This window comes from Mustelus asterias, chromosome 31 (genome assembly GCF_964213995.1).
Source record: "Mustelus asterias chromosome 31, sMusAst1.hap1.1, whole genome shotgun sequence".
NCBI lineage: Eukaryota > Metazoa > Chordata > Chondrichthyes > Carcharhiniformes > Triakidae > Mustelus > Mustelus asterias.
In genome coordinates this window covers 3,842,915-3,864,388 of record NC_135831.1, presented here as the reverse complement: position 1 = coordinate 3,864,388, position 21,474 = coordinate 3,842,915, and the positions used below count along the sequence as shown (strand labels likewise).

At 50.4% G+C, this 21,474-nt stretch overlaps 1 protein-coding gene across 1 annotated transcript in view; it reads right to left on the bottom strand.

Annotated features, from left to right (window-relative positions):
* LOC144481695 (chloride channel protein ClC-Kb-like) overlaps positions 1–21,155 on the bottom strand; it is a 107,627-nt gene extending 86,472 nt beyond the window's left edge. The window contains exons 1-3 of the mRNA XM_078200832.1: positions 20,924–21,155; positions 16,847–16,975; positions 2,558–2,686 (exon numbers count right to left, since the gene is read on the bottom strand). Coding sequence (XP_078056958.1) covers positions 2,558–2,686; positions 16,847–16,975; positions 20,924–21,155 — 490 coding nt within the window. The remainder of the gene's footprint in view (positions 1–2,557; positions 2,687–16,846; positions 16,976–20,923) is intronic.
* Positions 21,156–21,474: the final 319 nt, after the last annotated feature.

Genomic DNA, 21,474 nt, shown 5'->3' with positions numbered 1-21,474 from the left:
ATAACAAATGGGATTACTATCTCAATGGAAACAAATTAAAACATGCTACCGTGCAAAGAGACCTGGGGGTCCTTGTGCATGAGACGCAAAAGCCCAGTCTGCAGGTACAACAGGTGATCAAGAAGGCAAACGGGATGTTGGCCTATATTGCGAAGGGGATAGAATATAAAAGCAGGGATGTCTTGATGCACCTGTACAGGGCATTGGTGAGGCCGCAGCTGGAATACTGTGTGCAGTATTGGTCCCCTTATATGAGGAAGGATATATTGGCCTTGGAGGGAGTGCAGAGAAGGTTCACCAGGTTGATACCGGAGATGAGGGGTTTGGATTATGAGGAGAGGCTGAGGAGATTGGGTTTGTACTCGTTGGAGTTTAGAAGGATGAGGGGGGATCTTATGGAGACTTATAAGATAATGCGGGGGCTGGATAGGGTGGAGGCGGAGAGATTCTTTCCACTTAGTAAGGAAGTTAAAACTAGAGGACACAGCCTCAAAATAAAGGGGGGTCGGTTTAAGACAGAGTTGAGGAGGAACTTCTTCTCCCAGAGGGTGGTGAATCTCTGGAATTCTCTGCCCACTGAGGTGGTGGAGGCTACCTCGCTGAATATGTTTAAAGCGCGGATAGATGGATTCCTGATCGGCAAGGGAATTAAGGGTTATGGGGATCAGGCGGGTAAGTGGTACTGATCCACGTCAGATCAGCCATGGTCTTATTGAATGGCGGGGCAGGCTCGAGGGGCTAGATGGCCTACTCCTGCTCCTATTTCTTATGTTCTTATGTTCTTATTATGTTACAGGCCTGTGTGGGATTATGGTCGGTGCAGGCTCGATGGGCCAAATGGCCTCCTTCTGCACTGTAGGGATTCTGTGATTCTATCGCTAATGTTGCTCTCGGCAGGTTGCAAAAGGTCAGCTCTGGGTAAGGCGGAAAAACAGACGATGCTGGAAAATCTCAGCGGGTCTGACAGCATCCGCGGAGAGAGAATGGAGCCAACGTTTCGAGTCTGGACCTCCTCGTGAAACTGCTCCTGGGCCTGGCTAAATTTGCTATCAATGGATCCCGGCAGTTGTCCGACCCGACAGTCTGCCCCTCTACCCGGACATGGAAGGTAGGAGCAGGAGGAGGCCATTCGGCCCTTCGAGCCTGCTCCGCCATTCATCACCATCATGGCTGATCATCCAACTCAACAGCCTGATCCTGCTTTCCCCCCATAACCTTTGACCCCATTCGCCCCAAGTGCTCTATCCAGCCGTCTCTTGAATACACTCAATGTTTTGTCAGGATGGCTCTTCATCAGAGCTGAAGATGAGGACAATCGGACAAGATTTGTACTGTGAGGGTGAGAGGGAGGAGGGGGAAGGGGGAACCTCTATGGTGGGAGGCCCCATTCCCAGCCTTTATCCTCCCTGTTCGCATTTCCTTCGTCTTTCTGTCTATGGCAGTGCTAGCAACTACAACCCCCCACCCCCTCACCCCCCCACCATTCTCCCTCCCTCTCCAGGGACAACCGGCCGCGTACGTTGCCCCGGGCAGCGGAGCAGACTGTTGGGTCGAACGACTGCCGGGACCCACTGACGGACCCAGGAGCCGGTCGTCCCCCGTCCCCCCCCCCCCCCTCCACCATCCGTAACCCCCCCCTCGCCACTTCCGCACCGGGTGATGGTAGACCTGTCCGGGTATTGAAGCTTCGAGCAAATTAAACCCGTTTTCAAGAAGAAAGCAATTTGATAAATTCTAACCCCCCCCACCCCCCCCGCCACCACCTCCCCCGACTCCGAGTTCCCCCATTGAGGCACTGGTGACAATCCCGCGGACACTCTCAGACGATGGGAGGGGAGGTGTGGGGGGGGGGGGAAGGGGGGAGGGTGGAGGGGGGGGAAGGGGAGGGGGGTGTTGGGGGGGGGAAGGGGGGGAAGGGGAGGGGGGGAAGGGGAGGGGGGAAGGGGGGGAAGGGGAGGGGGGGAGGGGAGGTGTGGGGGGGGAAGGGGAGGGGGGAAGGGGAGGGGGAGGAAGGGGGGGGAAGGGGAGGGGGAGGAAGGGGAGGGGGGGAAGGGGAGGGGGGGAAGGGGAGGGGGGGAAGGGGAGGGGGGGAGGGGAGGGGGGGAAGGGGAGGGGGGGAGGGGAGGGGGGGAAGGGGAGGGGGGGAAGGGGAGGGGGGGAAGGGGAGGGGGGAAAGGGGAGGGGGGAAGGGGAGGGGGGGGAAGGGGAGGGGGGGAAGGGGAGGGGGGGAAGGGGAGGTGGGGAAGGGGAGGGGGGGAAGGGGAGGGGGGAAGGGGAGGGGGGGAAGGGGAGGGGAGGGAGGGGGGGGGAGGGGAGGGAGGGGGGGAGGGGAGGGGGGGAAGGGGAGGGGGGAAGGGGAGGGGGGGAAGGGGAGGGGAGGGAGGAAGGGGAGGGGGGGAAGGGGAGGGGGGGAAGGGGAGGGGGGAAGGGGAGGGGGGAAGGGGAGGGGGGGAAGGGGAGGGGAGGGAGGAAGGGGAGGGGGGGAAGGGGAGGGGAGGGAGGGGGGGGGAGGGGAGGGGAGGGTGGGGGGGGAGGGGAGGGGGGGTGTTTGCTGTACCTGCCGCCTGTGGAGAGATGTATTTGGCCACTCCAGCCGACACCATGGTGAGGATGACGTGATAAAGGACCCACGAGAAGTACTGCAGGTACCTGTAATTTTCCAGCATGTCGTAGACCCACAGGTTAGCTGGCGCGGAGAGGAGGAGAAGGAAGGCGTGAAATTAGATGGCTTATTTTACACAAACCGACCTCTGCTTCGAGTTAGAGGTTTCCCCAAACTTCCCCACTTACAGGGAGATCCTTACCTCCTCCACCCTTTTGCATTTGATTGGATCTATTATTGTCACATGTATTGGGATGCAGTGAAAAGTATTGTTTCTTGCGTGTTATACAAATAAAGCATACCATTCATAGAGTACATAGGGGAGAAGGAAGATGATCAGAGGATTAGATAGGGTGGACAGTGAGAGCCTTTTTCCTCGGATGGTGATGGCTAACACGAGGGGACATAGCTTTAAATTGAGGGGCGAGAGATATAGGACAGATGTTAGAGGTAGGTTCTTTACTCAGAGAGTAGTAAGGGCGTGGAATGCCCTGCCTGCAGCAGTGGTGGACTCGTCAACATTAAGAGCATTCAAATGGTTATTGGATAAACATATGGACGATATTGGAATAGTGTAGGTTAGAGGGGCTTTAGATTGGTTCCACTGGTCGGCGCAACATCGAGGGCCGAAGGGCCTGTACTGCGTTGTAATGTTCTATGTTCTACATTCATAGAGTACATAGGGGAGAAGGATTTGATTTGATTTATTATTGTCACATGTATTGGGATACAGTGAAAAGTATTGTTTCTTGCGCGCGATACAGACAAAGCATACCATTCATAGAGAAGGAGAGGGTGCAGAATGTAGTGTTACAGTCATAGCTAGGGTGTAGAGAAAGATCAATTTAATGCGAGGTAGGTCCATTCAAAAATCTGACAGCAGCAGGGAAGAAGCTGTTCTTGAGTTGGTTGGTACGTGACCTCAGACTTTTGTATCTTGTTTTCGATGGAAGAAGGTGGAAGAGGGAATGTCCGGGGTGCGTGGGGGGTCCTTGATTATGCTGGCTGCTTTTCCCCGAGGCAGCGGGAAGTGTAGACAGAGTCAATGGATGGGAGGCTGGGTTTGCGTGATGGATTGGGCTACATTCACGACCTTTTGTAGTTCCTTGCGGTCTTGGGCAGAGCAGGAGCCCAGACCAAGCTGTGATACACCCAGAAAGAATGCTTTCTATGGGGCATCTGTAAAAATTGGTGAGAATCGTGGCTGACATGCCGAATTTCCTTAGTCTTCTGAGAAGGTCGAGGCCTGGGTGGGGCTTTCTTAACTATAGTGTCAGTATATTCTAATCGTTTGCTGTTTAGATAAATTAAATTTCTACTTATTAACAAACAAAAAAAAAGAACTTCTAGTCGCTCCCAAAAGATAACCAGGTTTTATCTTCCAGAATCTTCTATCTTCTTCACTGACTTCTTCTGTCTTCACTGTCTTCTGTTGGTACCTTTGCGATTGAGATTAGGCTTTTTTTTAAGACATAAGTGTGGCTGTTACACTGGCAGACAGTTACTGGCTGTCTCTCCCGCTCTCTCTCGAGCTGTGAATTGTGGCAGAGGCAGTTGCTGCCTGGCTCTCAGGAACTGTGACTCTGATACCCCTGGTGATGTACCAAGGATCCCCACAATCGGATTGGTTTACCGGTTATCAAAACATCAAATTCGAATCTGATAGGCTGCTGCTATTGAAATGCGTGGTTGATTGGTTAAAATTCAAAAAACACCTGTTGCCCTGGCAGCGCCGCTGCCGAGCCTCGCGATAAAATGTTTCACTCTGTGTTCTCTGTGTACGGCATTCACACCTGCATCTCTTTTAACTCTCTAAGCGTGGCACAAACTACCTTTTTTTTTAAGCAAACCGCGCAATTTTACAATTCTTAGCATTTTTGAAGTTTTTTTATATGTATAATTTTATTAACACTAACATCACAACACCGATATAACCAACACTCCCAGAGCTTCAAGGGCGCCACTCCACCTCAAGCATGGCTGACCAGGAGTCTCCCCTGCTTGCACCGCCAGATATTGGCGAGCTTTGATGGATTTACAGATTTGACACACACCCTGTTTGGCCGCGTTATGAACGCACCTTCCCCGGTGATCTGGGGTGAGTCTCGAGTCCGGAGTTTCTGGCTCAGAGGCAGGATACCACCCGCATCGCCACAAGACCCATTAGTGTTCTTTTACCTCAAATGCTCTCCCCAGCGATTGGCTGACTGAATCAAACAGCATGTTTCTGCGGGTGAGAGTAATAGACCGAGTACAGACCATACTCAACTCGGCTGCACCCTCAAAGCCCCGAAGCCAAACCGAGAACAAAGAAAATTACAGCACAGGAACAGGCCCTTCGGCCCTCCAAGCCTGTACCGACCATGCTGCCCCGACTGAACTAAAACCCCCTACCCTTCCAGGGATCATATCCCTCTATTCCCATCCTATTCATGTATTTGTCAAGACCACCCATAAAAGTCATTATCGTGTCTGCTTCCACTACCTCCCCCCGGCAGCGAGTTCCAGGCACCCACTACCCTCTGTGTAAAAAAGCTTGCCTCGTACATCTCCTTTAAACCTTGCCCCTCGCACCTTAAACCTGTGCCCCCTAGTAATTGGCTCTTCCACCCTGGGAAACATTGACTATTACATGCAATTCCCTAATTGGGCAGCATCTGCTGAACAACACTGAGTGCGCTGATAGCTACACGAACCACCAATTTAAGAAAATCAGTCAAGCTCATATTTATGCTTGCTAAAAGTGATATACATTCATAAACATGGGAAAGTTTTTTTAAAGTTTAAAGTTTATTTATTAGTGTCACAAGTCGGCTTACATTAACACTGCAATGAAGTGACTGTGAAAATCCTCCAGTCGCCGCACTCCGGCGCCTGTTCGGGTAACACTGAGGGAGAATTTAGCACGGACAATGCGCCCTAACCTGGGGCGGCACGGTAGCACAGTGGTTAGCACTGCTGCTTCACAGCTCCAGGGACCCGGGTTCGATTCCCGGCTCGGGTCACTGTCTGTGTGGAGTTTGCACATTCTCCTCGTGTCTGCGTGGGTTTCCTCCGGGTGCTCCGGTTTCCTCCCACAGTCCAAAGATGTGCGGGTTAGGTTGATTAGCCGTGCTAAAATTGCCCCTTAGTGTCCTGGGATGCGTAGGTTAGAGGGATTAGCGGGTAAAGGTGTAAGGGATATGGGGATAGGGCTTGGGTGGGATTGTGGTCGGTGCAGACTCGATGGGCCAAATGGCCTCTTTCTGCACTGTAGGGTTTCTATAATTCGAACCAGCATAAAAGCAAATTCCTGCGGATGCTGGAATCTGAAACCAAAAGAGGAAAACGCTGGAAAATCTCAGCGGGTCTGGCAGCATCTGTACGGAGAGAAAAGAGCTGAGGTTTTTGAGAACAGATGACCCTTTATCAAAGCTAAAAGGCAGAGAAAGCGGGAGATATTTATACTGCAGAGGGAGGGAATGAAAGATGAGTCATAGCCACGGAAACCAGGGGGAAAGGCTGCTAATGGCAGCCCATAGAGAAAATAAAGGGTGTGAATGGCCAAACGGCAGAGAAGCTAAAATGAGAGGGTAAACTGTGACAGATGAAGATGTTGGGGGAGGGGACAGAGGTGAAATTTGAAAAAGTGGAAGCAAAGTGGATAGAGCCGTGAAGAAGGCCTATAGTGTGTTGGCGTTCATTAACAGGGGGTTTGAGTTTAAGAGCCGTGGGGTTATGCTGCAACTTTTTTTTTTTAGAAACCCTACAGTGCAGAAGGAGGCCATTCGGCCCATTGAGTCTGCACCGACCACAATCCCACCCAGGCCCCACCCCCACATACCTTACCCGCTAATCCCTCTAACCTACACATCCCAGGACTCTAAGGGGCAATGTTTTTAACCTGGCCAATCAACCTAACCCGCACATCTTTGGACTGTACAGGACCTTGGTGAGACCACATTTGGAATATTGTGTGCAGTTCTGGTCACCTCACTATAAGAAGGATGTGGAGACACTGGAAAGAGTGCAGAGGAGATTTACCAGGATGCTGCCTGGTTTGGAGGGTAGGTCTTATGAGGAAAGGTTGAGGGAGCTAGGGCTTTTCTCTCTGGAGCGGAGGAGGTTGAGAGGAGACTTGATAGAGGTTTATAAGATGATGAGGGGGATAGATAGAGTGAACGTTCAAAGACTATTTCCTCGGGTGAATGGAGCGGTAACTAGGGGGCATAACTATAGGGTTCATGGTGGGAGATATAGGAAGGATGTCTGAGGTAGGTTTTTTACTCAGAGAGTGGTTGGGGTGTGGAATGGACTGCCTGCAGGGATAGTGGAGTCAGACACTTTAGGAACATTTAAGAAGCTATTGGATAGGCACATGGAGTACTTCGGGATGATAGGGATGGGGTAGCTTGATCTGGGTTTCAGACAAAGCTCGGCACAACATCGTGGGCCGAAGGGCCTGTTCTGTGCTGTACTGTTCTATGTTCTATGTTCTAAAAGGTAAGGGAAGGGGGATGGAGTAGGGGGAAAGAGTGGGCGGGGGGGGGGGGTGAAGAAAAATGGAGAAAGACAATGAAGAAATAAAAGGTAGAGAACAGTCAAAAATTAAATAAAATAGAATGAAAACAGAGGGGCCGAGGTGGGGTAGAGCTAATCATCTGAAGTTGTTGAATTTGATGTTGAGACCGGAAGGTTGTAAAGTGCCCAGATGGAAGATGAGATGCTGTTCCTCCAGTTTGCGTTGAGCTTCACTGGAACATTGCAGGAGGCCAAGGACAAACACGTGGGCATGGGAGCACCTAACCAGCACGTCTTTCGGAGGAAACCGGAGCACCCGGAGGAAACCCACGCAGACACGGGGAGAATGTGCAGACTCTGCATAGACAGTGACCCAAGCCGGGAATCGAACCCGGGTCCCCGGCGCTGTGAGGCAGCAGTGCTAACCCGCTGTGCCATCGTGCTGCTGGGAATTGAACCCAGGTCCCTGGCGCTGTGAGGCAGCGGTGATAACCACTGTGCGACCCTACCGCCCTCTGCAAACATTTGCTGAAAACAAAAGGAATATAGAACATAGAACATAGAACATTACAGCGCAGAACAGGCCCTTCGGCCCACGATGTTGCACCGACCAGTTAAAAAAAAACTGTGACCCTCCAACCTAAACCAATTTCTTTTCGTCCATGAACCTATCTACGGATCTCTTAAACGCCCCCAAACTAGGCGCATTTACAACTGATGCTGGCAGGGCATTCCAATCCCTCACCACCCTCTGGGTAAAGAACCTACCCCTGACATCGGTTCTATAACTACCCCCCCTCAATTTAAAGCCATGCCCCCTCGTGCTGGATTTCTCCATCAGAGGAAAAAGGCTATCACTATCCACCCTATCTAAACCTCTAATCATCTTATATGTTTCAATAAGATCCCCTCTTAGCCGCCGCCTTTCCAGCGAAAACAATCCCAAATCCCTCAGCCTCTCCTCATAGGATCTCCCCTCCATACCAGGCAACATCCTGGTAAACCTCCTCTGCACCCTCTCCAAAGCCTCCACATCCTTCCTGTAATGTGGGGACCAGAACTGCACACAGTACTCCAAGTGCGGCCGCACCAGAGTTGTGTACAGTTGCAACATAACGCTACGACTCCTAAATTCAATCCCCCTACCAATAAACGCCAAGACACCATATGCCTTCTTAACAACCTTATCTACTTGATTCCCAACTTTCAGGGATCTATGCACACATACACCTAGATCCCTCTGCTCCTCCACACTATTCAAAGTCCTCCCGTTAGCCCTATACTCAACACATCTGTTATTCCTACCAAAGTGAATTACCTCACACTTCTCCGCATTAAACTCCATCCGCCACCTCTCGGCCCAACTTTGCAACCTGTCTAAGTCTTCCTGCAAACTACGACACCCTTCCTCACTGTCTACCACACCACCGACTTTGGTGTCATCAGCAAATTTGCTAATCCACCCAACTATGTCCAAGACTCACGCCTTTCCTGAATTACCCAGGAGTTTGAGAGCCTATAGTTTCCCGTCACTTTCTTCAAGGCAACAGCTCAGCCAATCAGAGTCTACATGCCAACCAATCATCACCTATTTCTTCTGTAGTATAAATTTGCGGTGATTGTTTGCAGTTTGACATTCTTAGAACATAGAAACATAGAAAAGCTACAGCACAAACAGGCCCTTCGGCCCACAAGTTGTGCCGAACATATCCCTACCTACTAGGCTTACCTATAACCCTCTATCTTACTAACTTCCATGAACTTATCCAAAAGTCTCTTAAAAGACCCTATCGAATCCGCCTCCACCACCACTACCGGCAGCCGATTCCACGCACCCACCACCCTCTGAATGAAAAACTTACCCCTAACATCTCCTCTGTACCTACTCCCCAGCACCCTAAACCTGTGACCTCTTGTGGCAACCATTTCAGCCCTGGGTAAAAGCCTCTGAGAATCCACTCCATCAACATCTTATACAACATCTCTATCAGGTCACCTCTCATCCTTCGCCTCTCCAAGGAGAAAAGTCCCAGCTCTCTCAACCTATCCTCATAAGGCATGCCACCTAATCCGGGCAACATCCTTGTAAATCTCCTCTGCACCCTTTCTACGGCTTCCACCTCCTTTCTGTAATGAGGCGACCAGAACTGGGCACAGTACTCCAGGTGGGGTCCTATACAGCTGCAGCATTATCTCCCGATTTCTAAACTCAATTCCTCTATTGATGAAGGCCAGTGTCCCATACGCCCTCTTAACCACAGCCTCCACCTGCGACGCTGCTTTGAGTGTCCTATGAACCCGGACCCGGTTTCATAATCCTTTCACAATGAGAATGTCTGGGATGCGAGTGAAGTGAGATGCCTGTTGATTGCTCACAATTTGTTCTCTGAAAACAAAAGGAATATGTCCAAGCCTCGCGCCTTTTCTGAATTACCCAGGAGCTTGGAGGGCCTGTGGTTTCCCCGTCGCTTTCTTCATGGCAACAGCTCAGCCAATCAGAGTCCACATGCCAACCAATCATCATCTATTTCTCCTGTAGTATAGATTTGCTGTGATTGTTTGCAGTTTGACATTCTTGTGTTTGTCCTGATGAGTGCAAGATGAAAAACTTCGACAGCATGCCTCTTTTTTTCCTTTTGTTCCCAAAATCCAACGGAACGCATTTCTTAAGCTTTCCCACGGAGCCCAATGTCACGCCAACTTTAAGTCCATAGACCTGAGGAATATAAGCGGGTTGCGCAATGACGCAGCTAACTGCAAGTCGAGGACATCGAATCCCTGAGATAGATGCCTGGATTAATTAATAGGTTCGGGGAATGTTTCTCAGAGAAAGGAAATAGCATTTCACAGGCGGTAAAATTAATTTCCAGGATACCCATAATAACAGAGGTTGTCAACCTGTAGTCCAGTGGCCACATGCGGCCCATCTGAGTGGGGCCCACCAGACATTTTTATTGACCGTTGCCCATGCGCTGGGTTAACACATTCCGCCGATTCCCGTCCGTGTAGTTTTTTTTTTCAAACCAGTCTGGCTGAAGCGATTCGCACGTAAAACAAGGTTTGATTTTGATTTGATTTATTATTGTCACATGTACTGGGATACAGTGAAAAGTATTGTTCCTTGCGCGCTATACAGACAAAGCAGACCGTTCATAGAGTATATAGGGGAGAAAGATTTGATTTATTATTGTCACATGTATTGGGATACAGTGAAAAGTATTGTTTCTTGCGCGCTATACAGACAAAGCATACCGTTCATAGAGTACATAGGGGAGAAGGATTTGATTTATTATTGTCACATGTATTGGGATACAGTGAAAAGTATTGTTTCTTGCACGCTATACAGACAAAGCATACCGTTCATAGAGTATATAGGGGAGGAAGATTTGATTTATTATTGTCACATGTATTGGGATACAGTGAAAAGTATTGTTCCTTGCGCGCTATACAGACAAAGCATACCGTTCATAGAGTACATAGGGGAGAAGGATTTGATTTATTATTGTCACATGTATTGGGATAGAGTGAAAAGTATTGTTTCTTGTGTGTTATACAGACAAAGCATACCGTTCATAGAGTACATAGGGGAGAAGGACAGGAGAGGGTGCAGAATGTAGTGTTACAGTCATAGCTAGGGTGTAGAGAAAGATCAACTTAATGCGAGGTAGGTCCACTCAAAAGTCTGACAGCAGCAGGGAGGAAGCTGTTCTTGAGTCGGTTGGTACGTGACCTCAGACTTTCCCGAAGGAAGATGGTGGAAGAGAGAATGTCCGGGGTGTGTGGGGTCCTTGATTATGCTGGCTGCTTTTCCCGAGGCAGCGGGAAGTGTAGACAGAGTCAATGGATGGGAGGCTGGCTTGCGTGATGGACTGGGCTACATTCACGACCTTTTGTATTTTCCATTGCTTCTTTTAAACAATCATCGTAAATCTCTGTCCCCTTTGTTCTCCATCCTTTCACAATGAGAATGTCTGGGATGTGAGTGAAGTGAGGTGCCTGCCGATTGCTCACGACATTGACTGTGAGAGCCGTACGCTCGCTCTGAGTCCAAAGCGTCAATGCTTTGGTTTTTACCATTTGAACTTAACATAGAAACATAGGATAAACTGAAGTTTATTTATTAGTCACAAGTCGGCTTACATTAACACTGCAATGAAGTTACTGTAAAAAATCCCCTAGTCGCCACCTGTTTGGGTAACACTGAGGGAGAATTTAGCACCTAACCAGCACGTCTTTCGGACTGCGGGAGGAAACCGGAGCACCCGGAGGAAACCCACGCAGACACGGGGGAGAACGTGCAAACTCCACACAGACAGTGACCCAAGCCGGGAATTGAACCCGGGTCCCTGGCGCTGTGAGGCAGCAGTGCTAACCGCTGTGCCACCAGAGCAGGAGGAGGCCATTCGGCCCTTCGAGCCTGCTCCGCCATTCATCACCATCATGGCTGATCATCCAACTCAATAGCCTAATCCTGCTTTCCCCCCATAACCTTTGATCCCGTTCGCCCCAAGTGCTATATCCAGCCGCCTCTTCAATACATTCAATGTTTTGGCATCAACTACTTCCTGTGGTACTGAATTCCACAGGCTCACCACTCTTTGGGTGAAGAAATGTCTCCTCACCTCCGTCCTAAATGGTCTACCCCGAATCCTCAGACTGTGACCCCTGGTTCTGGACTCCCCCACCATCGGGAACATCCTCCCTGCATCTACCCTGTCTAGTCCTGTTAGAACTTTATAAGTCTCTATGAGATCCCCCCTCATTCGTCTGAACTCCAGTGAAAACAATCCGAACCTGGTCAATCTCTCCTCACACATCAGTCCCCGGAATCAGCCTGGTAAACCTTCGCTGCACTCCCTCCAGAGCAAGAACATCCTTCCTCAGAAAAGGAGACCAAAACTGCACACAATACTCCAGGTGTGGCCTCACCAAGGCCCTGTATAATTGCAACAACACATCCCTGCTCCTGTACTCGAAACCTCTCGCAGTGAAGGCCAACATACCATTTGCCTTCTTCACCGCCTGCTGCACCTGCATGCTTACCTTCAGCGACTGGTGCACAAGGACACCCAGGTCCCTCTGCTCACCATGAATGATTAAGCATTTTTTCCAACTGGTTATGAAATATTCGGCGTGTGTTAAATGTGTGTAATCTTATTCATGGGGTCACGGTGAGTGAACAAGCTCGATTCCAATCTCGTGCTCCATTGAGATGAAGGAGGGCCTTTCCTGTGGCCTACTCACTAGCCTAGGTTGCCCGTCCCTCCTTTAAAACAAAACATGGAGAATGAACACACCACTCTGTCCTCCAGTTCACATCTCCATCTTCAGACTTTTCCAATGTTCCAGCGAACCTCAACGTAAACTGGAGGAACAGTACCTCATCTTTCGACTGGGCACTTTTACCGCCTTCCGGACTGAACATTGAGTTCAACAACTTCTTTTAGTTATTTAGAACATAGAAACGCTACAGCACAAACAGGCCCTTCGGCCCACAAGTTGCGTCGAACATGTCCCGACCTACTAGGCTTACCCATAACCCTCTACCTTACTAAGTTCCATGAACTTATCCAAGAGTCTCTTAAAAGACCCTATCGAATCCGCCTCCACCACCGGCAGCCGATTCCACGCACCCACCACCCTCTGAGTGAAAAACGTACCCCTGACATCTCCTCTGTACCTACTCCCCAGCACCCCAAACCTGTGACTTCTTGTGGCAACCATTTCAGCCCTGGGTAAAAGCCTCTGAGAATCCACTCTATCAATACTCCTCAACATCTCATGCACCTCTATCAGGTCACCTCTCATCCTTCGCCTCTCCAAGGAGAAAAGACCTAGCTCTCTCAACCTACCCTCATAAGGCAGGCCGCCTAATCCCGGCAACATCCTTGTAAATCTCCTCTGCACCCTTTCTATGGCTTCCACATCCTTTCTGTAATGAGGCGACCAGAACTGGGCACAGTACTCCGGGGGGGGGGGGGGGGGGTCTGACCAGGGTCCTATAGAGCTGCAGCATTGTTTATTTTTGTTTATTGTTTTCTTTATTTATTTCTCGCCCCACCATGGTGTCATTATTTGGTGGCCTACAGACTACGCCTATCAGTGACATTTTCTCCTTACTATTTCTAACTTCCACCCAAATGGGTTCAACCTTTTTTTCCATAGAACCCAAATCATCTCTCACTACCGCCCTGATGTCATCCTTAAATATCAGAGCTACACCACCTCCCTTACCTTCCTGTCGGTCCCTCCGAACAGTTTGATACCCCTGGATATTTAACTCCCAGTCGTGACCACCTTGCAACCATGTCTCTGTAATGGCCAGCAAATCATACTCGTTGGCAATGATTTGTGCCGTCAACTCATTTACCTTGTTTCGAATGCTACGAGCATTCAGATAAAGTGCCCGTATGCTAGCTGTTGTACCTTTTTGAATTCTAACACCTCCATCAATAACATTTCCTGAGTTCTCCTGACTGAGCAGGTCAGGAGTGTGGACCCTCCCCTCCACCTCCACTCCATCTTCCATTCATTTTATTTAATTTCTTTGTTGCAGGGCGGCACGGTGGCACAGCGGGTTAGCACTGCTGCCTCACATCGCCAGGGACCCGGGTTCGATTCCCGGCTTGGGGTCACTGTCTGTGCGGAGTCTGCACGTTCTCCCCGTGTCTGCGTGGGTTTCCTCCGGGTGCTCCGGTTTCCTTCCACACTCCGAAAGACGTGCTGGTTAGGGTGCATTGGCCGTGCTAAATCCTCCCTTAGTGTTACCCAAACAGGCGCCGGAGTGTGGGGCGACTGGGGGATTTTCACAGTAACTTCATTGCGGTGTTAATGGAACTTTAACTTTTAATTCACTTTTACGACTTTATCTTCTTACTTTTATTTTTTCACATCGCAAAGCTCACTTCCCATCTTGTTTCACCGCCCCCCCCCACCCCCCTACACCCCCCGCCCCTTCTCCCCTCCCCCCCTACCCCTCATCCCTACCCCACTAGGGGGGTCATCTGCCACACTCCTACACTCTGCACCTTTGTTCTGTTGTTTTCACATTCCGATCTCTTAATGGACGCTATTAACACCATTCCTCGCCATTAGCATCACTATTTACAATCCCTTTCTCTTTTTGTCTACACAATTCCTATGAATTACAGCCCCCACTACCCATGCTCACAGCGTAAATCTCTTCCTATTTTCCTTGTCTTCAGACTGACTCAAAACGGGAGAGAACTCGAATTAGAATTGATTTGATTTGATTTATTATTGTCACGTGTATTGGGATACAGTGAAAAGTATTGTTTCTTGCGCGCTATACAGACAAAGCATACCGTTCATAGAGTACATAGGGGAGAAGGATTTGATTTGATTTATTATTGTCACATGTACTGGGATACAGTGAAAAGTATTGTTTCTTGCGCGCTATACAGGCAAAGCATACCGTTCATAGAGTACATAGGGGAGAAGGATTTGATTTATTATTGTCACATGTATTGGGATACAGTGAAAAGTATTGTTTCTTGCGCGGTATACAGACAAAGCATACCGTTCATAGAGTACATAGGGGAGAAGGATTTGATTTGATTTATTGTCACATGTATTGGGATACAGGGAAAAGTATTGTTTCTTGCTCGCTATACAGACAAAGCATACCGTTCATAGAGAAGGAAAGGAGAGGGTGCAGAATGTCGTGTTACAGTTATAGCTAGGGTGTAGAGAAAGATCAACTTAATGCGAGGTAGGTCCATTCAAAAGTCTGACAGCAGCAGGGAAGAAGCTGTTCTTGAGTCGGTCGGTACGTGACCTCAGACTTTTGTATCTTTTTCCCGAAGGAAGAAGGTGGAAGAGAGAATGTCCGGGGGTGTGTAGGGTCCTTAATTATGCTGGCTGCTTTTCCCCGAGGCAGCGGGAAGTGTAGACAGAGTCAATGGATGGGAGGCTGGGTTTGCGGATTGGATATTTAACCATAAAATCTATAATACAATTTAATGTCAAATTGAAGAGCGAACTAAAAATAAAGGCAATCTTTATGTCTTTTAAGGGGATGGATCCAATTTAGCACCATCCTGGGAGATAGTTCCACCCTGAGGATCATTCTTAATCTTGATTCCTTGTGTCATTTACGTAGGAAATCAAAGAACAATATAGCACGGGAACAGGTTCTTCAGCCCAACAAGCCTGTGCCAATAGGCCGTTTCTATCCCCCTGTTTGCCTTCCCTTCACGAGTCGATCAAGGTTCACCTTCAATAGAGGGATATGGGCCAAACGCGGGCAATTTGGATTAGTTTAGTCGTTAAAAAAAAGGGTGGCATGGACAAGTTGGGCCGAAGGGCCTGTTTCCATGCTGTAAACCTCTACGACTCTAACATCGCTAACGTGCCAGCTTCCACTGCCAGTGCGATCCAGGCACCCACCACCCTCTGTGTGAAAAACTTTCCCCCGAAGTCTCCCTTAAATGTACCACCTGGGTGGCACGGTGGGTTAGCGCTGCTGCCTCTCAGCGCCAGGGACACGGGTTCGATTCCCGGCTTGGGTCACTGTCTGCGCGGAGTCTGCACATTTTTCCCCGTGGGTTTCCTCCGGGTGTTCCGGTTTCCTGCCATTTCTCCTGAGAGAGAATTTAGCACCTAACCCGCACATCTTTGGAGTGTGTGAGGAAACCGGAGCGCCAGGAGGAAAGTCACAAAGAAACAGGGGAGAAGGGGCAGACTCCGCACAGACAGTGACCCATAGCTGGGAATCGAACCTGCGTCCCTGCCGCTAATCTCCCTGACACGAAGGGGCAACTTAGCATGGCCAATCCACCTAACCCGCAAATCTTTGGACACTAAGGGGCAATTTAGCATGGCCAATCCACCTAACCTGCACATCTTTGGACACTAAGGGGCAATTTAGCATGGCCAATCCACTTAACTCGCACATCTTTGGACACTAAGGGGCAACTTAGCATGGCCAATCCACCTAACCTACACATCTTTGGACACTAAGGGGCAATTTAGCATGGCCAATCCAACTAACCTGCACATCTTTGGACACTAAGGGGCAATTCAGCATGGCCAATTCACCTAACCTGCACATCTTTGGATAGTAAGGGGCAATTTAGCATGGCCAATCCACCTAACCCGCACATCTTTGGACACTAAGGGGCAATTTAGCATGGCCAATCCACCTAACCTGCATATCTTTGGACACTAAGGGGCAATTTAGCACGGCCAATCCACCTAACCTGCACATGTTTGGACACTAAGGGGGCAATTTAGCATGGCCAATCCACCTAACCCGCACATCTTTAGACAGTAAGAGGCAATTTAGCACGGCCAATCCAAATAACCTGCACATCTTTGGACACTAAGGGGCAATTTAGCATGGCCAATCCAACTAACCTGCAGATTTTTGGACACGAAGGGGGAATTTAGCACGGCCAATCCCCCTAACCTGTACATTCTTTCAGACTGTGGGAGGAAACCGGAGCACCCGGAGGAAACTCACGCAGACACGGGGAGAAGGTGCAAACTCCGCACAGGCAGTGACTCACAGCCGGGATTCGAACCCGGGTCCCTGGCGCTTGTGAGGCAGCGGTGCTAACCCACTGTGCCACCCTCGTTGGAGATGCCAACGCAGGGGAGATAGGCCGAAGGGCTGCGTGATTCAAGGTCAGAGTGAGTTTTGAGTTGAACAGCTGTTGCAATGCAACAAGAGGCAATGAGGTGGGTGGCACTATTTTTATCCGGCAGGAAGGATTTTGTTACCTCTTTGAAACTTTGATGTGATGACATCCAAGCTGAAACTGATGGTCGCCATGAGCATTCCCAGGAGAAAGAGGAAGATCCAATCCTCTCCGAACTTCAGGATCTGGTGTCGCACAGACAGTATGAACGCTGCAATTAAACAAGGACATCAGGCTGAAGCTGCCAGACCATGACCAACCTCCCACTCAATTTCAATGTAAAGTCTATTTACTAGTGTCACAAGTAAGGCTTACCTTAACACTGCAATGAAGTTACTGCGAAAATCCCCTAGTCACCCACACTCCTCTTCGGGGAGAATTTAGCACGGCCGACTCACCCTAACCAGCACGTCTCTCGGACTGTGGGAGGAAACCGGAGCACCCGGAGGAAGCCCACGCAGACACGGGGAGAACGTGCAGACTCCGTGACCCGAGCCGGGAATCGAACCCGGGTCCCTGGCAGCACTGCTAACCACTGAGCCACCCTGTCGCCCTCAGTGCCCCTGAGTGTCCAAAGGTTTTCAGGGTAGAATCCATAGAATCCCGACAGTGCAGAAGGAGGCCATTCGGCCCATTGAGTCTGCACCGACCACAATCCCGCCCCGGCCCGATCCACATAAACCAATCGTTTAACCCTAGGTAGTCCCCCTGACACTACGGGGCAATTTAGCACGGCCAATCCACCTAACCCGCACATTGTTGGACACTAAGGGGCAATTTAGCATGGCCAATCCACCTAACCTGCACATCTTTGGACACTAAGGGGCAATTTAGCATGGCCAATCCACCTAACCTGCACATCTTTGGACACTAAGGGGCAATTTAGCATGGCCAATCCACCTAACCTGCACATCTTTGGACACTAAGGGGCAATTTAGCATGGCCAATCCACCTAACCTACACATCTTTGGACACTAAGGGGCAATTTAGCATGGCCAATCCACCTAACCCGCACATCTTTGGACACTAAGGGGCAATTTAGCATGGCCAATCCACCTATCTCGCACTTCTTTGGACACTAAGGGGCTATTTAGCATGGCCAATCCACCTATCCTGCACATCTTTGGACACTAAGGGGCAATTTAGCATGGCCAATCCACCTAACCTACACATCTTTGGACACTAAGGCGCAATTTAACATGGTCAATCCACCTAACCTGCACATCTTTGGACACTAAGGGGCAATTTAGCATGGCCAATCCACCTAACCTGCACATCTTTGGACACTAAGGGGCAATTTAGCATGGCCAATCCACCTAACCTGCACATCTTTGGACACTAAGGGGCAATTTAGCACGGCCAATCCACCTAACCTACATATCTTAGGACATTAAGGGGCAATTTAGCATGGCCAATCCACCTAACCTGCACATCTTTGGACACTAAGGGGCAATTTAGCATGGGCAATCCACCGAACCTGCACATCTTTGGACACTAAGGGTCAATTTACCATGGCCAATCCACCTAATCTGCACATCTTTGGACACGAAGGGACAATTTAGCATGGCCAATCCACCTAACCTGCACATCTTTGGACATTAAGGGGCAATTTAGCACGGCCAATCCATCTTTCGGAGTGTGGGAGGAAACCGGAGCACCCGGAGGAAACCCACGCAGACACGGGGAGAATGTGCAGACTCCACACAGACAATGACCCAAGCCGGGAATCAAATGAAATAGAACTCTCTCTCCAACAAATGAGTTTAATCTATGCAGCTTAAATCAATGTCATCATAAATACCTTCAGATTGGGGACCAGCTATCAGGACATAATCTCATTGTGAAAGAGCCAAAATTCCTCGCAAAGATCAAACTGAGATTAAGGCGAGTAAACTTTAACAGGCCGATTCCATTCATGCAGAATGATAAGGAACAGCAGTGCAGTGTGAGTATTTTAGGTTTCAATACGGGATAAGCGTAGAGCAGTGGGATCAGTTTGGGGATTGATACAGGGCTATGGGGAGAGAGCGGGGCAGTGGGATTGGTTTGGGGATTGAAACAGGGCTATGGGGAGAGAGTGGGGCAGTGGGATTAGTTTGGGGATTGATACAGGGCTATGGGGAGAGAGCGGGGCAGTGGGATTAGTTTGGGGATTGATACAGGGCTATGGGGAGAGAGCGGGGCAGTGGGATTAGTTTGGGGATTGATACAGGGCTATGGGGAGAGAGTGGAGCAGTGGGATTAGTTTGGGATTGATGCAGGGCTATGGGGAGAGAGTGGAGCAGTGGGATTAGTTTGGGATTGATGCAGGGCTATGGGGAGAGAGTGGGGCAGTGGGATTAGTTTGGGATTGATACAGGGCTATGGGGAGAGAGCGGGGCAGTGGCATCAGTTTGGGGATTGATACAGGGCTGTGGGGAGAGAGCGGGGCAGTGGGATTAGTTTGGGAATTGATACAGGGCTATGGGGAGAGAGCGGGGCAGTGGGATTAGTTTGGGGATTGATACAGGGCTATGGGGAGAGAGCGGGGCAGTGGGATTGGTTTGGGGATTGATACAGGGCTATGGGGAGAGAGTGGGGCAGTGGGATTAGTTTGGGGATTGATGCAGGGCTATGGGGAGAGAGTGGGGCAGTGGGATTAGTTTGGGGATTGATACAGGGCTCTGGGGAGAGTGGGATTAGTTTGGGATTGATGCAGGGCTATGGGGAGAGAGCGGGGCAGTGGGATTAGTTTGAGGATTAATAGAGGGATATGGGGAGGGAGTGGGGCAGTGGGATTAGTTTGGGATTGATGCAGGGCTATGGGGAGAGAGCGGGGCAGTGGGATTAGTTTGGGGACTGATACAGGGCTATGGGGAGAGAGCGGGGCAGTGGGATTGGTTTGGGGATTGATACAGGGCTATGGGAGAGAGCGGGGCAGTGGGATTAGTTTGGGGATTGATGCAGGGCTATGGGGAGAGAGCGGGGCAGTGGGATTAGTTTGGGGGTTGATACAGGGCTATGGGGAGAGTGGGATTAGTTTGGGATTGATGCAGGGCCAAAGGGAGAGAGTGGGGCAGTGGGATTAGTTTGGGGATTGATACAGGGCTATGGGGAGAGAGTGGGGCAGTGGGATTAGTTTGGGATTGATGCAGGGCTATGGGGAGAGAGCGGGGCAGTGGGATTAGTTTGGGGACTGATACAGGGCTATGGGGAAGAGAGTGGAGCAGTGGGATTAGTTTGGGGATTGATACAGGGCTATGGGGAGAGAGTGGGGCAGTGGGATTAGTTTGGGGATTGATACAGGGCTATGGGGAGAGAGCGGGGCAGTGGGATTAGTTTGGGGATTGATACAGGGCTATGGGGAGAGAGCGGGGCAGTGGGATTAGTTTGGGGATTGATACAGGGCTATGGGGAGAGAGCGGAGCAGTGGGATTAGTTTGGGATTGATGCAGGGCTATGGGGAGAGAGTGGAGCAGTGGGATTAGTTTGGGATTGATGCAGGGCTATGGGGAGAGAGTGGGGCAGTGGGATTAGTTTGGGATTGATACAGGGCTATGGGGAGAGAGCGGGGCAGTGGGATTAGTTTGGGGATTGATACAGGGCTATGGGGAGAGAGCGGGGCAGTGGGATTGGTTTGGGGATTGATACAGGGCTACGGGGAGAGAGCGGGGCAGTGGGATTAGTTTGGGGATTGATACAGGGCTATGGGGAGAGTGGGATTAGTTTGGGATTGATGCAGGGCTATGGGGAGAGAGTGGGGCAGTGGGATTAGTTTGACGATTAATAGAGGGATATGGGGAGGGAGTGGGGCAGTGGGATTAGTTTGGGATTGATACAGGGCTATGGGGAGAGAGCGGGGCAGTGGGATTGTTTTGGGGATTGATACAGGGCTATGGGGAGAGAGCGGGGCAGTCGGATTGGTTTGGGGATTGATACAGGGCTATGGGGAGAGAGTGGGGCATGGGGATTGGTTTGGGGATTGATACAGGGCTATGGGGAGAGAGCGGGGCAGTGGGGTTAGTTTGGGGATTGATACAGGGCTATGGGGAGAGAGAGGGGCAGTGGGATTAGATCTCGATGCACTCAGCATCGACACGATGGGCTGAATGGCCTCTCTGTGCTGCGGAATTCCGATCCATTAACCCCACCCGACCCTGTCGCCAAGCGTTCCACTCACGTTTTAAGATCTTGAGCATCCTCTGTGCCCTCTTCCGGGCAGCGCTTTGACCTTCCTCCGTCGCAAAGTAGCGCTTGTACGGCTCATGGCCGTCCTCGACACCCGGCTGCTCCAGCTTCCTGCCCTCCCTCTCCGCCCCGCTGACCTGAGAGGGGCTGCCGGCTGCCTGGCCCTCCGTCCTGGCCGCCTCCTCCTCCTTGTCCCGGTCGTTCTTCTCGGAGTAGGGCGGCATCTCCGAGCCGGAGCCCAGGGTCTCGGAGTCAGCTCCTCGCTGTGACAGGCCCGGGGCCTGGATTCCACTCGTTGCCTACTCCGGAGTCCGTGCTGTTAGTTATTGGTTAATCCCTCTTTTATATAAGGCAGGCTCGATCTTCAGACTCTGGATCAAACCAGCCTGGCCCGCCTAGCATGACCTGTACATCTTGACTGTTGTGTTGTCGCAAGGACTGTGTGTGTGTGTGTGTGTGTGTGTGTGTGTAATGTATCCTAATTACAAAATACTCCAGTCAGGAAGTTAACAGCAAGTCAGGAGTCTCCGCTGATTAAGTGGC